General features: G+C 44.1%; 1 protein-coding gene across 1 annotated transcript in view; it reads right to left on the bottom strand.

The window, feature by feature from the left end:
* LOC124123200 (sodium-dependent glucose transporter 1A-like) overlaps positions 1-13,731 on the bottom strand; it is a 31,196-nt gene extending 17,465 nt beyond the window's left edge. Inside the window, exons 1-3 of the mRNA XM_048397994.1 lie at positions 13,714-13,731; positions 11,878-12,163; positions 8,527-9,442 (exon numbers count right to left, since the gene is read on the bottom strand). Coding sequence (XP_048253951.1) covers positions 8,527-9,442; positions 11,878-12,163; positions 13,714-13,731 — 1,220 coding nt within the window. The remainder of the gene's footprint in view (positions 1-8,526; positions 9,443-11,877; positions 12,164-13,713) is intronic.
* Between the last annotated feature and the right edge of the window lie 5,063 nt (positions 13,732-18,794).

Raw genomic sequence — 18,794 nt, forward strand, 5'->3', positions numbered from 1 at the left:
TACACCAGAACAGTCAGGCGAGGGCTCGGGTATGATGCTACACAAGCTCACCCGGACAATAGCTGAAGAACGATGCTACACCAGAACAGTCAGGCGAGGGATCGGGTATGATGCTTAACCACGGCAACCAGGCGATAGGTCGGGTAAGATGCTACACTAGGGCAGCCATGCAATGGTTAGGGTAGGATTCTACAACAGGACAGTTAGGCCATGGATCGGGTACGATGGATGCTTCTTCACCAGGACATCCAGGCAATGGTTAGGATATAATGCTACACCAGAACAGGACATGGTTCGGGTATAATGCTGCACTGGGACAGCTAGGCCTGGCTTTGGGTACGATGCTTCACCTGGGCAGCTAGGCCATGGTTAGGAAAGAATGCTACACCAGGGCAGCCAGGCCATGGTTAGGATATAATGCTACAACGGAGAAGCCAGGCCATGTTTAGGGTATGGTTTTGGTAAGATGCTATACTAGTGCAGCCGGGCCTTGGTTTGGGTAAGATGCTTCACCAGGGCAGCCAAGCCATGGTTAGGGTATGATGCTACAACAGGGCAGTCAGGACACGGTTCGGGTAAGATGCTACCCTGGTGCAGCCAGGCCTTTGTTCGGCAGGGATGCTACTACACCAGTGCAGTCAGGACATGGTTAGGGTATGATGCTACACAAGGGCAACCAGGCAATGGTTAGGGTAGGAAGCAACATCAGTGCAGTCAGGGTTCGGGTATGATGCTACACCATAACAGCCAGTACATGGTTCGGGTATAATGCAAAATACAGCAGCACGTATCGTCACAAGGACATCAAAATGGACTCCAGTAACACCTGCTCTGATGTCGCTTCACTGGTTACCACTTAAAGCCAGAATTGATTCAAAATTCTAACCCTGGCCTATAAATGCTACATGGAAACAGCCCCATTATAAACTAGTGTCCAAAAGAAACGATACCAACGTATTTTCAAAATTGTTTTTTACTAAGTGAATTGTCTAGTATGAAAACATGCCAATTCGTATTGCTCATCCCAAACACAGCATAGTCGATAAAAAATACCGGGAACACGTGATCACTTCCGGGAAAGAACGTAAATTTCGTGAAAGTGACATTTCCCTCTCTAGCATTTGCTGCACGTGCATAAAAACTGTATAAAACGGCTGATCAGACACGTTGATATCACAGCAACAAAAAGAACACAAGATATGCCACGTTTGACAGCCATCGAGAGAGAGAGAGCCGTTGGAATGGTCCAACAAGGAGAGTCACACGTCGACGTCGCCAGAAGGTTGGGCTGCGCACGCATCACTATCACCAGGTTGATGCAGTGGTTACGTCAGACAGGTCAGACGTCAGACAGGCCCAGGAGTGGAAGCCCACGAGTAACCACGCCCCGTGAAGATCGTTACATCCGGGTAATACACCTGAGGAACCGCACCGTAACAGCGACGTCCACGGCGGCTACAGCACTGGGACACAGGATCAGTCGACAGACCGTCTACAGGAGACTACGGCAGTATGGTATCCGGCCACGTCATCCCTACCGCGGACCGCTCCTGACGCCATCCACACCGGAACAACAGATTGATCTGGGCCAGGCGAGTTCGACGTTGGCAACGGCGGGACTGGGCACGTGTTATGTTCTCTGATGAGAGCAGATTCCTCATCTTCAGAAACGATGGACGGCAGCTTGTATACCGACGATTTGGTGAACGTTTGGCGCCTATCTGTATCCAACAGGTCCGGCCGTTTGGAGGTGGAGGGTTAATGGTTTGGGGTGGCATATGTGGTGACGTCAAAACGATGCTTGTCGTCATTCGTGGAAACCTGAATGCACAGCGTTATCGTGATGACATCCTACGGCCTGTTGTGGTGCCCTTTATTCAGCAACAGCCTCGTGGACTCCTTTTCCAACATGACAATGCAAGGCCACACACAGCAAGATTGACACAGAACTTCCTTGCCAACGCCAACGTACAGGTTTTGCCATGGCCCGCATGTTCACCGGACATGAATCCCATCGAGCACTTATGGGACCACCTCGATCGGCAAATCCGACGTCGCCGTGTGCCTCCATTCAACGTCCAGGACTTGGAACGATGTCTCCTCGAGGAATGGCAACGCATCACTCCCAACGTCATCAGACGTTTGACGTCATCAGTCCGTAGGCGTGTTCTGGCATGTATTGATGCTCACGGTGGACATACCCGCTACTGACTTGACTTTGAGACGTGTGGTGTGACATTTCCCGTTGTTTCTGTGATCAGTGCTCTAACAAAATGTTCATTTTTCGACCCCACCCATCTTTAAAGGCTTGTCATATTGGTTGTACAGATTTTATTGAAATGAAATTTTTGTACAGATGTTGTGAAAGGATTTCTCAAAAGCATAACACCAATCCTAAACTTCTGCATTGTTTAGTTTTTCTTTTATGTCGTTGCAAACAGGTGGTATCGTTTCTTTTGGACACTAGTTTATCTCACCGAACTACTGCCTAAATACAAGCCTTCCAGATCTCTCCGTTCTCAGAATAACAACCTGTTACAAGTCCCGGAAACCCGTCTCAAAACCTTTGGTCAGAGATCTTTCCAGTTCTGCGCTTCCTCGCTATGGAACAAACTACCATCCGATCTTAAGCTGTCGCCATCGCTTTCATCCTTTAATGCTCATCTGAAAACACACCTTTTCAGACAACACTATCAACTCTACTCCCCCTTTCATCAGCATTACTTGCTAAAACTATGTAGCGCCATGAGCATTAACTTGGTGAATGGAATCTGGCGCAGAATAAATGTTATGTTAATGCTACACAAGGGCAGCCAGTACATGGTTAAGGTATAATGCTATACAAGGGCAGCCAGGCCATTGTTCGGGTATAATGCTACACAAGGGCAGCCAGGTGAAGGTTCGGATATGATGCTAAACAAGGGCAGCCATGCAATGGTTAGTGTATAATGCCAGGTAGTAGTTCGGGTAAATGCTACACGAGGGCAGACAGGTCATAGTTCGGGTCCGATGCTACACCAGGCCAGCCAGGCCACGACTCGGGTACGAAGCTACACAAATCCTGTCAGGATTCGGGTAAGCTGCCACACTGGGACAGCCAGGCCATGGTCCGGGTACGAAGCTACACAATTGCAGTCAGGATTCGGGTATGAAGCTACACTGGGACAGCCAGGCAACAGTTCGGGTAGGATGCTACACTAGTGTAGTCAGGGTTCTGGTATGAAGCTGGGCAGGGCATGGTTCGGGTATGCTGCTACGTAGGGGCAGCCAGGTCATGGTTTGGGTTGGATGCTACACCGGGAAAGCCAGGCCATGGTTCGGGTATGATGCTACACAAGGGCGGCCAGGTCATGGTTCAGGTACGATGCTTTACCAGGGCAACCAGGCCATTGTTCGGGTCCGAAGCTACACCAGGGCAGCCAGGCCATTTTTCGGGTACAGTGCAGCCAGGGTTCGGGTATGATGTTACACTGGGACAGCCAGACAATAGTTCTGGTATCTTGCTACACCAGTGGGGCCAGGCCACGGTTAGGGTAGGATGCTATACTAGTGCAGCCAGAGTTCTGGTATGAAGCTGCACAAAGGCAGTCAGACCGTGGTTCGGGTAAGATGCTACACCAGGGCAGTCGTGATTCGGGTACGATGCTACACTGGGACAGCCAGGCAACAGTTCGGGTAGGATACCACCCCAGTGTAACCAGGCCACGGTTTGGGAAGGATGTTATACTAGTACAGCCAGGGTTCTGGTATGAAGCTGCACAAGGACAGGACATGGTTCCGGTATGATGCTACACAAGGGCAGCCAGGCAACAGTTTGTGCAGGATGCTACACCTGTGCAGCCAGGCAATGGTTCGGGTATGATTTTACACGAGGGCAGCCAGACCGTCGTGAGGATAGGATGTTATACCAGTTCAGCCAATGTTCTGGTATCAGGCTATATCAGAACAGCAAGGAAATGGTTCGGGTATGATGCTACACAGGGGTGGCCAGATCATGGTTCGGGCACGATGCTACACCGGGGCAGCCAGGCCATTGTTCGGGTACGATGCTTTACCAAGGCAGCCAGGCCGTGATTCGGGTACAGATATACACAAGTGCAGCCAGGGTTCGGGTATGATGCTACACTGGGACAGCCAGGCAACAGTTCGGGTATCTTGTTACACCAGTGTAGCCAGGCCACGGTTAGGGTAGGATGCTATCCTAGTGCAGCCAGGGTTCTGGTATGAAGCTGCACAGGGGCAGCTAGGTCGTGGTTCGGGTAAGATGCTACACTAGTGCAGCCAGGCCTTGGTTCTGGTGGGATGCTACACAAGGAAAGCCAGTACATGTTTCGGGCATAATGTTATACAAGGGCAGCCAGGTCATGGCTCTGGTTTATGCTACACAACTGCAGTCAGGGTTCGGGTGTGATGCTACACCAGAACAGCCAGGACATGGTTCGGGTTTAATGCTATTCAAGGGCAGCCAGGCCATGGTTCGGGTTGAATACTACACAAGGGCAACCAGGTCAAGGTTCGGATATTATGCTACACCAGGGCAACCAGACCATGGCTCGGGTACGAAGCTACACAAGTGCAGTCATGATTCGGGTATGATGCTACACTGGTACAGCCAGGCAACAGTCCGGGTAGGATGCTACACTCCTGCAACCAGCCCTTGGTTCAGGTAGGATGCTACACAAGGGCAGCCAGGCAATGGTTAGGGTATGATGCTACACCAGTGCAGTCAGGTTTCGGGTGTGATGCTACACCAGAACAGCCAGTACATGGTTCAGGTTTAATGCTATACATGGGCAGCCAGGCCATTTGATACAGCCTCAATCACCAGGAATATAGCCCAGAACGCTGTGTCTGAGTGGGGTATTCATGTGAAACTGTGGCATGGTATCTCAGTGAGCTAGCACTATGAATCGGCATCAGTCCGGACTAGTACAAGCAGCCACACACAAACACGTGCATGCACGTGGCTATAATCTGTATAGTGCAATGATCCTGGACGCGACGTTAAACCCAATTTCACCCCATGTTGTTCATTTACCATCTGACGGAGACAAAGCAATAAGCTTGCCTATTATGTCTATCTTATGTTATTTTCATAGTGTAAGGATGACATGGTTGAGCTATGATGCACATATGTTTTATGGTCTTAGTCTGTATACCAACATCACAGGACCAGTTAGATAGGTTGTCGAATGTTATTTCGTATATACACCACACGTATCACTGTATCACCGTCCCTGAGCACAATCCCAAAGGAGCTGTCCCTCTTGGCAATTGTTGATTAATGCGAGTGAGTGTGGTTTTACGCCGCTTTTAGCAATATTCCAGCAATATCACGTCGGGGGACACCCGAAATGGGCTTCACACATTGTACCCATGTGGGGTATCGAACGCAGGTCTTCGGCGTGACGAGCGAACGCTTTAACCACAAGGCTACCCGACTGCCTTTCTTTTTTTCCAAGATCTGAACGACATGCTTCCCTGATATCATCTTAACTATCACAGTGATCAAGTGAGTGCGAGCACCTGGTTCCAACTACCCTTCTTTCCTGATTTACTGCTATCATTTATTGATTCTGTAATCCCAAAATTGCATAAAGGTCCTATTTGTCCAATATTTTCACATTCCCCGCGCTTCACATCATCGAATTTTGGGTTATGTCCTAAAAATCCACATTTATCATTGAGATTTACTATCCCTGAAATCTTGTGAATTTTTTCTATTTCTTAGGAAATTCAGCTGGTGACAACTGTAGCGTTTCCATGTTTCTGTAATTCATGTGCATACCTTGTCGCCGATACCATGGCACAGATATCTTGATGGCACTATATGAGACATTTTCTTCAGCTAATAATCTCTTCTGAATACCCTCATTTCTTAACCCACAAACCAATCTTTCTCTGAGTGCTTCATTGAGGAATTCCTAAACTGACAATGTTCCTTTCATTTCCTGGATCCAGTAATGAATGTTTAGATTGCCTCTCCTCCTAGCTGATTAAACCTTGAACTCGACCCATCCACGTCCTTCTTAAACTAGATCTAATTCACATAACATACTATTCATCGAAAATATTATGAATGAATGTATTGACATTGTGACAGTTAGGTAGAAATGATGTTAAAATACAGATTACAAAGTAGACAAATATATTCCTGGCCTGGTTTAAATGTGGTGATGTCACTATTGAAGTATGCTGTGTAGTACAAGGTAGAGTAGCTCCAGGTCTACAGCAGCTGTGGACTTCACAACAGCAGATCGTCGTGCCTCTCTCAACTGTATTACACAATCTGTTGTGCTGGAGATATGGTTGATAAACACTTATGTGTAGAGACTATCACTGAGTGTCTTTTGATTTCAGTTGATAAAGGTTTAAAACTCCAAAACAAGTGTTCATATATTTGATGTCAAACGACACAAGGGTGAGATGATAAGTCATCCAAAATCAAAACGAAAATTGGCGCGTTTCTCCAACACACAAGGTAGAACAATGTCTTTTCCGTTTGCTGACTTGGAAGTCCTTTTGCTGGAGAGGTGTAAAACACATTTTTTCTTCAAATTCTGAGACGTTTGATACCAAATCCGACACACCTATAAGGGGTCGTTAGGGAAATACAACCGTTTGAAGGTGTCCAAATTGACGTCAGACGCCTCTGTTAGGGTGCTACCGCACGCGCATGCGCGACACCATTGTGGTTATTTCAACACGGTTGGATAGGCAATGAAACCCTTTCAATGTTTCCAAAATATTTCAAAAGATTTGGTCACTGCAAAGTGTTTCAAAAGACCTGCACATCTATTCCAAAAACGAAAATTGGGGCGTTTCTCCAACACACAAGGTAGAACAATGTCTTTTCCATTTGCTGGCTTGGAAGTCCTTTTGCTGGACACAGTTTATGGATAACATCTTCTGTGACCTGCATCACTTCGGGCTTTCCTCCCACACTAATACTCTAAAGGCGACGTTTCGGTCTGGATCCTTATACCGTTGTCAAGCAAGACTGAGGAACATTGTACAGAATATATAGTAGGTAGAGGATTAACAGTAACAACAATTGGATAATACTGTCACAACATTGGACAGAGACACATAGGTGGAAGCCAAAGCGACATGAAGCCAATTAAACAGGATCAGTTTGCATAGGTGTCACAAAAACAAAACCTCCACCATTAAATCGGACAAAAAAGCATCCACCTCGGACTATATCAGCAACTGTCCCCATCACAACAACAACCGGGAAAACGTCCAAATCCTCTCCAACAACCTCCATGACTTCACTAAAAGAGAACAGACAGACGCAGTCAACATTCGCCGCCACAAGCCATCAATCAACAGAGATCAGGGTTATTTCATCCCATCCGCCTACTATGAACTCATTTAACAATAATCACCACACCCATGAAAACTTATCCTGTCATCCGTCAACTTCTAAGTACAACAAACTTCGGTTATAACGAACTCGAAGGGACCATTAATTTCAGGTCGTTATAAGCGTACTTCGTTATAAGCATATATACAGCATTTATAAAACAAATGGTCGGGGCTAAAAAGTAAGTTCGTTATATCGGTCAATTCGTTATAAGCGTGTTAGGTGTAAACATAGTTTACTGTAATGCATATCAAACAATAAAATACAGACTATTGTCATCCCAAGTTCCTTTGCACAACTTATCAGTCCATGAATATTTACCATGAAAATCGTTCGTTTTCCATGTAAGCATAAGTTATTCAAGATTAAAAAAGGGTATGCTCTGGTCACAGGTTTTTTGGTTGAGGGTCATTTTTTCAAAATATAATTGATGTAAGATTTCGTTTATATTACCTATGTTTGGTGATACGTTTCTAGGTAAACGTCTGAAACCTGCATTGCTTCTGGCTTTCCTCCCACATAAAACTGACAGAAGATAGAAGCTATATCCTAGTATTAGAAGAGGAATACTGCTTAAGACAGCGTTAAACCTACCCACTCAACTCATGATAAAATATATCTGTAATCCAAAACATATTATCTTCTTCCATTAATCCTGCTTTAGAAAAACGTATTGCGATATTATCTATGCAGTTGTTGATCTAATTAATTTGCAAATATCCTATATTTGTTATTTTATTTGAAGATTCTTTTTAAACTAAGAAAGCAACTGCTATATAATATTATAGCTCTTCCCGTGTGACTCTCTCAGAACTGTACACAATAAATTTTCTGTTGTTATTTTTGTAACCACTGTGCATATTCTGAAAAAATAACAAATTCAATTGACTTGCAAAAAACAATGTGTTTAGTGGCCAGCCTGCTGTCTTGCACTTTGAGGTGTATGTAAATTCGTTACCCAAACGAATTCGTACCCCTAGAAATGGGAAATTTCGGACTGAGGGGTTAGTAAGCGGGCTTAGTTTATTTGCTTCAAAGGATCACCCTGTTGTTATTAATCTCTTTCTTTAAATTCATGTTTGTGTTTAGAGAGTACCTTCTTTACTAAAGTCACCAGAACTAGGAAGGTGATGGAAAACAAGACGCTCTCAGCAAACAGAACATAACTGTACCATATTGGTGAATACAGATCCATGGTGACGCCAATAATCTGAGGGTTTGCAAGTCCACCGAGACTCAAGGCAACAAAGATGACACCCATCAGCTTCCCTGAGAGTTGGACAAGCTCCTTTTCTGTCCAGGTGAGACTTGCGGGGAACACCACTGAGATTGCCAGTCCTATACCAACAACGCTGATCCAGATACCAGTACCAAATCCATAGGTGGCTGACAGGAGGAGACCGAGCTGAGACACACAGAGGACGATGCAGCAGATGGTGAAGAACTGGGCGTGTGTGACGAAACTGATGAGGACGATGCCAACCCCCCTCCCAGCTGTGTAGGATCCCCAGAAAGCGGAGGACAGGCGTCCACCATATTTCTTGGTCCAATTCATCTGCTTCACGACAAACAAAGCCAGGAAAGATGGGGAGGTGTCTTCCACCTCATCCAGGAAGAAGTAGAAGAGGGCAAAGAGTGCCAGTGTGATGATGAGAAGTCGTCGAGGGAGAATTCTCTTCTTCCTCACTGGACCTTCTTCTTCATCATGGTCCCTTTGTGCGTCCATCCGTCGAATGCTACTTATACCCTTCTTGTTCTTTTCAAGGAAGAATTTGATGAGGAACACGAAGGAAGACAACCCTGCAAGAATAGCCACGATGAGAAAGCCATAGTGGATATTACTTTCTGGTCTGCGAGGTGCAATAGCCGTCGTCATGTTGAAGGCTGTTGTGTTGAAGGAGGGGTCACTTGTTGTGAAAGAAGTGTTTGTTGTATCCAACTCAGGTTCCTGGGAGAGGAATGGTTCAAGGACAAAGGGGGCGACGGTTGCCCCGAGAGAGAAGGAGAAATGCAGTGCTTGCATGAAGGGTTTGCCCTCGTCTCCAAACTCTTCCGCGATCTCCACATTCGTACCTGGAACAGAGGAAGAGAAATATTCGTTAAACAGGTTGTTTGTTTGTCTATTCTTTAATGTCGCTATATGACGGAAGTCGGTAAATAATCGAACCTGACCAGACAGTCCAGTGATTAACATCATGAGAATCGATCTATGCAATTGGGATACGGTGACATGCATCAATCAAGTCAGCAAGCCTGACCACGCAATCCCTTCAGTCGACTCTTACGGTAAACCGGATCTTCACAGGGGTTGTGCATGTTGCATGTAGTTGGCTCGAAAATATTTTGAGCTTGCGGTATGACTTGTCAGACTTGCATCCAGCGATTAGCACGTGCTATTGTGTTAAGGGTGTATTAAAACCGTTAATGCTTGTTGAATGGAAATTCCAATCACGCAAAAAAGGTTTGAAGTTGTGCCTGGGCAGGGTGAGTGAGTCGTCTAAGGCGCCGCGATTCGCTGTGCAGAGTTGCGCCCCTTGAGCACGCCAGAAACCTATGATTGTGGGTTCGAATCCCGGTTCGCCCCGATTATGTTTCTAGGTTTGTCAGCACCATACCCGTGCTCGTGGGTTTCACTGAAGTGGTAAACGTTTGAGACCTGTAATAGGAATAAACCGTGATGATGTTGTAATAGAGGCTTAGCGTCTTGCCTGACCTGGCAGCACCTGTAACCAGCTGAGATGTGTTGTAATAGAGGCTTAGTGTCTTACCTCCCCTAGCAGCACCTGTAACCAGCTGAGATGTGTTGTAATAGAGGCTTAGTGTCTTACCTGACCTGGCAGCACCTGTAACCAGCTGAGATGTGTTGTAATAGAGGCTTAGTGTCTTACCTCCCCTAGCAGCACCTGTAACCAGCTGAGATGTGCTGTTGTAGAGGCATAATGTCTTACCTGACATGGCAGCACCTGTTACGAGCTGGGATGTGCTGTAGTAGAGACATGGTGTCTTACCTGACCTGGCAGCACCTGTAACCAGCTGGGATGTGCTGTAGTAGAGGCTTAGTGTCTTACCTGACCTGGCAGCACCTGTAACCAGCCGAGATGTGTTGTAATAGAGGCTAAGTGTCTTACCTGACCTGGCAGCACCAGTAACCAGTTGGGATGTGCTGTTGTAGAGGCATAGTGTCTTACCTCACCTAGCAGCACCTGTAACCAGCTGAGATGTGCTGTTGTAGAGGCATAATGTCTTACCTGACATGGCAGCACCTGTTACGAGCTGGGATGTGCTGTAGTAGAGACATGGTGTCTTACCTGACCTGGCAGCACCTGTAACCAGCCGAGATGTGTTGTAATAGAGGCTTAGTGTCTTACCTGACCTGGCAGCACCAGTAACCAGTTGGGATGTGCTGTAGTAGAGGCTTAGTGTCTTACCTGACCTGGCAGCACCTGTAACCAGCTTGGATGTGCTGTAGTAGAGACATAGTGTCTTACCTCACCTAGCAGCACCTGTAACCAGCTGAAATATGCTGTTGTAGAGGCATAGTGTCTTACCTGACCTGGCAGCACCTGTAACCAGCTGAGATGTGTTGTAATAGAGGCTTAATGTCTTACCTGACCTGGCAGCACCTGTTACGAGCTGGGATGTGCTGTAGTAGAGGCATAGTGTCTTACCTCACCTAGCAGCACCTGTAACCAGCTGAAATCTGCTGTTGTAGAGGCATAGTGTCTTACCTGACCTGGCAGCACCTGTAACCAGCTGGGATGTGCTGTAGTAGAGGCATAGTGTCTTACCTGACCTGGCAGCACCTGTTACGAGCTGAGATGTGCTGTAGTAGAGGCATAGTGTCTTACCTGACCCGGCAGTACCTGTAACCAGCTGGGATGTGCTGTAGTAGAGACATAGTGTCTTACCTGACCTGGCAGCACCTGTAACCAGCTGAGATGTGCTGTAGTAGAGACATGGTGTCTTACCTGACCTGGCAGCACCTGTAACCAGCTGAGATGTGCTGTAGTAGAGACATGGTGTCTTACCTGACCTGGCAGCACCTGTAACCACCTGAGATGTGCTGTAGTAGAGACATGGTGTCTTACCTGACCCAGCAGCACCTGTAACCAGCTGGGATGTGCTGTAGTAGAGACATAGTGTCTTACCTGACCTGGCAGCACCTGTAACCAGCTGAGATGTGCTGTAGTAGAGACATGGTGTCTTACCTGACCTAGCAGCACCTGTAACCAGCTGAGATGTGCTGTAGTAGAGACATGGTGTCTTACCTGACCTGGCAGCACCTGTAACCAGCTGGGATGTGCTGTAGTAGAGTCATAGTGTCTTCCCTGACCTGGCAGCACCTGTAATGAGCTGGGATGTGCTGTAGTAGAGACATGGTGTCTTACCTGACCTGGCAGCACCTGTAACCAGCTGGGATGTGCTGTAGTAGAGACATGGTGTCTTACCTGACCTGGCAGTACCTGTAACCAGCTGAGTTGTGCTGTAGTAGAGGCATATTGTCTTACCTGACCTGGCAGCACCTGTAACCAGCTCGTGTATCAGGAACATCATGACCATTGACCAGTACACAGAACACCAGGGAATGATTGCACACGTCACAGCATACAGGAAGGATGACACAAACAACACTATGTGACGGTTGAATCTGTCATAGAGAGCACCGCCGACCAAACTTCCAACTACTCCCCCAACGGCTGCAGCTGTGAAGAATGCAGCACCCTGGCTTGTGCCTACACCAGTAATCTGCTGAAGGTCGAGGAAGGCTGGCCCCTTCAGTCCCACTATCAATCCCTGTGAGATACAGAGTACTTTACGTATGTCATATTCTCTTGATGACCAAATCAGTCCCACTAGCAACTACATTGACACGGTTGTGAGGTCTAGTGCACATTTACATTCCTGAGTCCAGAATGACGAGATTACCCCTCGTCATCACTATCAATTCCAACACGACAGAAAAATGTTTTTTTTCAAATTCACAGCACATTACTTGTAAACAAACTTGGATACATTGACATCAACGCAGGCACACTATTTAATCACTCATTAAATCCTCCTACTTTTGTGACCATATAATAGCCACACGATTTGACACTGCTTTACTGGAAAGGCAGTTACCCCCTAATGTGTCAGTTTTATGATGGTATGTCAGTTATATCCTGGTATGTTAGTTATACCCTGGTATGTCAGTTCTTATGATGGTATGTCGGTTATATCCTGGTAGGTTAGTTATACCCTGGTATGTCAGTTTATGATGGTATGTCGGTTATATCCTGGTATGTCAGTTATATCCTTGTATATCATTGGTATACTGGTATCAGTTGTATGATGGTATGTCAGTTATATCCTGGTATGCTAGTTATATCATGGTATTTCAGTTATATGAAGTTTATCAGTTATACCCTGGTATGTCAGTTATATCCTGGTATGTCAGTTATACCCTGGTATGTCAAATATATTCACTTATGTCAGATATGATTGTATGTCAGTTATACCCTGGTATGTCATTTGTATACTGGTATGTCAGTTATATGATGGTATGTCAGTTATATCCTGGTATGCTAGTTATATCCTGGTATGTCAGTTATATCCTGGTATGTCAGTTATATTCTCTTCTGTCAGGTATGATTGTATGTCAGTTATATCATGGTATTTCAGTTATATGACGGTATGGTAGTTATACCCTGGTATGTCGGCTATATCCTGGTATGTCAGTTATATCCTGGTATGTCAGTTATACCCTGGTATGTCAATTATATTTTCTTCTGTCAGATATGATTTTATGTCAGTTATATCCTGGTATATCATTTGTATACTGGTATGTCAGTTATATGATGGTATGTCAGTTATATCCTGGTATGCTAGTTATATCCTGGTATGTCAGTTATATCTTGGTACGCCAGTTATATGATTGTATGTCAGTTATATGATGGTTTGTTGGTTTGTTTGTTGGTTTGTTTCTTGTTTAACGCCGCACTCATCAATATTCCAGCTTTATGACCGCGGTCTGTAAATAATCGAATCTGGATCAGACAATCCAGTGATTAACATCATGATCATCGATCCACGCAATTGGGATCGATGACATGTATCACGCAAGTCAGCGAGCCTGACCACCCGATCCCGATCCCATAGTCGCCTTTTACGGCAAGTATAGTCGCCTTTTACGGCAAGCATGGGTTGCTGAAGACATATTCTACCCCTGATTATATGATGGTATGTCAGTTATATCCTGGTATGTCAGTTATATCATTTTATAGATAGATAGATAGATAGATAGATACTTATATACTTCTCTGGTTCCATAGCAGACTAGATATCCTTGTAATGGCTAAGGAAACGAGAAGAAGATATACCATCGTGCCAGTTTTGACTATACATATCCTGTAACGTTTAAGAACAAATTTGTATCCCCTACATCTTGGGATATCCACACAAAGGAATAGCCACATGAAAATAAGAAATATTTGTCGTCAAGAGCTTTCAGTAGTTTATTACATTGGTAAGAATATCTTTGCGGCTCCATCCTCAGTAATTTTAACCAATATTTTGTCATTCGAAGTTGACTTAATACATGAATGGGATAACGTCCTGTTTCACCTAAAATAGCTTTGTTGGAAGCATATTTTTTCAACCATTAAAAAACGCTTAAAGTAGTAAGCATGTACTTTTTCAAAAGCGTCATTATATTTTGCGCCCCATATTTCTGCTCCATATAGCAAGCTTGGCGCGATGTTGCCGTCACATATAGTACAAGCTGTAGAAAAGGATACATGTATATTTTGCTTGAAAAAAATTACAGATTGGTATAATTGCTTTTGATGCTTGCGATGCCAGTTGTTTGCACACAACTGACCATGATAGTTTAGATGATAGCGTCAAGCCTCAATATTTATAGTAAGTAACATTTTTTAAGGCGATATTACTATATGTCCATTTTTCATTTTTGGCAGTGATACCTCCATTTCTGAAAACAATTACATTTGTTTTTGACAAATTAACTTCCAATCCCCATCTTCTGCAAAAAGAATGTAATACATTCAATTGTTTCTGTAGACCATTAACAGAGTATGAAAACATTATATCATCAGCAAATAGAAGTAACATTAAATCTCTAATATCTTGTGTGACAAACACACCATGATGACATTCGTTATTTATTTCTGTTGAGAGCTCATTATTGAAAATAAATAAACAAACTGGACTTAATATACATCCCTGGCGTACACCACTAGATGTTAAGAAGCACTGTGTTCTACCAGATTGTGTTTTAACACAAGCCTTTACCGATGAATACATTATTTTTAAAACTTGAAACAATCTCCCATTTGATAAGAAGTAAATATGACATTTTCTCACTATCCACATGATCGAAAGCTTTTTTTGAAATCTTCAAATGTACAATAAAAGCGACCCCTAGGTTTACATAAATATTTGGAACATGAAGCTTGCAGTATAAATAGATTGTCAGCCGTTGAATAGTTGAGATTCAGATTAAAGATTATTCAAATCAAACCAAACTCTAAGACGCTTTTCTATCATAAAAGTACAGCTTTCCCGTTACATTTAATATCATTTAATGCCATTTATATTCTGGTCTGTCAGGTATATAATTGTATGTCACTTATATCATGGTCTGTCAGTTATATGATGATATGTTAGTTATATGATGGTCTGTCAGTTATATGATGGTCTGTCAGTTATATCATGGTCTGTCAGTTATATCATGGTCTGTCAGTTATATGATGATATGTCAGTTATATGATGGTCTGTCAGTTATATGATGGTCTGTCAGTAATATCATGGTCTGTCAGTTATATGATGATATGTCAGTTATATCATGGTCTGTCAGTTATATCATGGTCTGTCAGTTATATGATGATATGTCAGTTATATGATGGTCTGTCAGTTATATAATGGTCTGTCAGTTATATGATGGTATGGCAGTTATATGATGGTCTGTCAGTTATATGATGATATGTCAGTTATATCATGGTCTGTCAGTTATATCATGGTCTGTCAGTTATATGATGGTCTGTCAGTTATATGATGGTCTGTCAGTTATATGATGGTCTGTTAGTTATATCATGGTATGTCAGTTATATGATGGTATGTCAGTTATATGATGGTCTGTCAGTTATATCATGGTCTGTCAGTTATATGATGGTCTGTCAGTTATATGATGGTATGTCAGTTATATGATGATATGTCAGTTATATGATGATATGTCAGTTATATCATGGTCTGTGAGTTATATGATGATATGTCAGGTATATCATGGTCTGTCAGTTATATGATGATATGTCAGTTATATCATGGTCTGTCAGTTATATGATGGTCTGTCAGTAATATCATGGTCTGTCAGTTATATGATGATATGTCAGTTATATCATGGTCTGTCAGTTATATGATGATATGTCAGTTATATCATGGTTTGTCAGTTATACGGTGATATGTCAGTTATATGATGGTCTCTCAGTTATATGATGGTCTGTCAGTTATATGATGGTATGTCAGTTATATCATGGTCTGTCAGTTATATGATGGTCTGTCAGTTATATGATGGTATGTCAGTTATATCATGGTCTGTCAGTTATATCATGGTCTGTCAGTTATATGATGATATGTCAGTTATATGGTGGTCTGTCAGTTATATGATGGTCTGTCAGTTATAAGATGGTATGGCAGTTATATCATGGTCTGTCAGTTATATGATGATATGTCAGTTATATCATGGTCTGTCAGTTATATCATGGTCTGTCAGTTATATGATGATATGTCAGTTATATGATGGTCTGTCAGTTATATGATGGTCTGTCAGTTATATGATGGTCTGTTAGTTATATCATGGTATGTCAGTTATATGATGGTATGTCAGTTATATGATGGTATGTCAGTTATATGATGGTATGTCAGTTATATCATGGTCTGTCAGTTATATCATGGTCTGTCAGTTATATGATGATATGTCAGTTATATGGTGGTCTGTCAGTTATATGATGGTCTGTCAGTTATAAGATGGTATGGCAGTTATATCATGGTCTGTCAGTTATATGATGATATGTCAGTTATATCATGGTCTGTCAGTTATATCATGGTCTGTCAGTTATATGATGATATGTCAGTTATATGATGGTCTGTCAGTTATATGATGGTCTGTCAGTTATATGATGGTCTGTTAGTTATATCATGGTATGTCAGTTATATGATGGTATGTCAGTTATATGATGGTCTGTCAGTTATATCATGGTCTGTCAGTTATATGATGGTCTGTCAGTTATATCATGGTATATCAGTTATATGATGATATGTCAGTTATATGATGATATGTCAGTTATATCATGGTCTGTCAGTTATATGATGATATGTCAGGTATATCATGGTCTGTCAGTTATATGATGATATGTCAGTTATATGATGATATGTCAGTTATATCATGGTCTGTCAGTTATATAATGATATGTCAGTTATATCATGGCATGCCAATGTCATGTAAAACGAAATTGAATCAGGTCATACATATGTACTACATACACAGAACTAGTCTTTGTGACAATCCTATGTGTACTCAGACTATAGGTCTTGCTCTCGCCTTTCACCTAGTTAGTGACTTGCGTGAGAATGTGAAAATTACAGCTGGGTTTACTGCTCTCAGACTGATGACAATAGTTTTATAAGGCTGGCGACTGAATTTTAATTTTTTATTTAATCTTTACTTTGCTTTTGATAACTGCTTGCCAAGTCCAGTCACCGAGCTCATACGAAACACTTACAGTGAAGAAAGACGAAATGTACATCCCCAGCATGTAGTACAGTTTCCTTCTGTACACGGAGTTTCCCAACTTCAGCATGATGCGCTGCAAAAGGGGCGTCCTCACCGGAGTGACATCCGGGACTTGAGGTGGCGTCCTCACCGGAGTGACATCCGGGTCTTCTGACGAAGCACAGGGGGTGTACTCTAAGGAATCCATCACTCTGTGTCAAAAATATAATTTTGTTCTGAGGTTATTCATAACATATGTTCAGAAAGAGCAAATCATTCACATCCTCCACGACCGCGTCCTCTACACACACACCCTCTACTACCACATCCTCTCTACACACATCCTCCACGACCACGTCCTATTTACTCACATTCTCCACGACCACGTCCTCCACGACCGCGTCCTCTCTACTCATCCTCCACGACCTCGTTCACTCTACACACACCCTCTACGACCGTGTCCTCCACGACCTCGTCCTCTCTACTCATCCTCCACGACGGCGTCCACTCTACTTATCCTCCACGAAGGGGACACGGGTCGCCCAGTCGTCTAAGGCGCCGCGATTCGCTGTGCAGAGTTGCGTCCCTTAGGCACGCCAGAAACCTATGATTGTGGGTTCGAATCCCGGTTCGCCCCGATTATGTTTCTAGGTTTGTCAGCACCATACCCGTGCTCGTGGGTTTCACTGAAGTGGTAAACGTTTGAGACCTGCATCACTTGGGCTTTCCTCCCACATTAAGCTGACACTCCGCGATATGACTGGAATACTGTTAAAAGCGGCGTTAAACCCAACTCACTCACTCACTCACTATCCTCCACGACCACGTCCTCTCTACACACACCCTCCACGACCACGTCCTCTCTACTCATCCTTCACGACCACGTCCTCTCTTCTCACATCCTCCACGACCACGTCCTCTCTTCTCACATCCTCCACGACCGTGTCCTCTCTACACACATCCTCCACGACTGTGTCCTCTCTACTCACATCCTCCACGACCGTGTCTTCTCTACACACATCCACCAGGACCGTGTCCTCTATACTCACATCCTCCACGACCGTGTCCTCTCTACTCACATCCTCCACGACCACGTCCTCTATACTCATATCCTCGTCGACCGTGTCCTCTATACTCACATCCTCCACGACCACGTCCTCTATACTCACATCCTCCACGACCGTGTCCTCTCCCTACACATCCTCCACGACCACGTCCTCTCTACTCACATCCTCCACGACCGTGTCCTCTCTACTCACATCCTCCACGACCGTGTCCTCTCTACTCACATCCTCCACGACCGTGTCCTCTCTACTCACATCCTCCACGACCGTGTCCTCTCTACTCACATCCTCCACGACCGTGTCCTCTCTACTCACATCCTCCACGACCACGTCCTCTATACTCACATCCTCGTCGACCGTGTCCTCTATACTCACATCCTCCACGACCACGTCCTCTATACTCACATCCTCCAAGACCGTGTCCTCTCCCTACACATCCTCCACGACCACGTCCTCTCTACACCCATCCTCCACGACTGTGTCCTCTCTACTCACATCCTCCACGAAAATTTACAGTGAGCAAATTGTAAAAGACAGAAATTACAATTCAAAATTGGTAATGTTTTACAAAATGAATAATCATCTCTCACCCGAA

Source organism: Haliotis rufescens, unplaced genomic scaffold (genome assembly GCF_023055435.1).
Source record: "Haliotis rufescens isolate VD_foot unplaced genomic scaffold, xgHalRufe1.0.p SCAF_18, whole genome shotgun sequence".
Taxonomy (NCBI): Eukaryota; Metazoa; Mollusca; class Gastropoda; order Lepetellida; family Haliotidae; genus Haliotis; species Haliotis rufescens.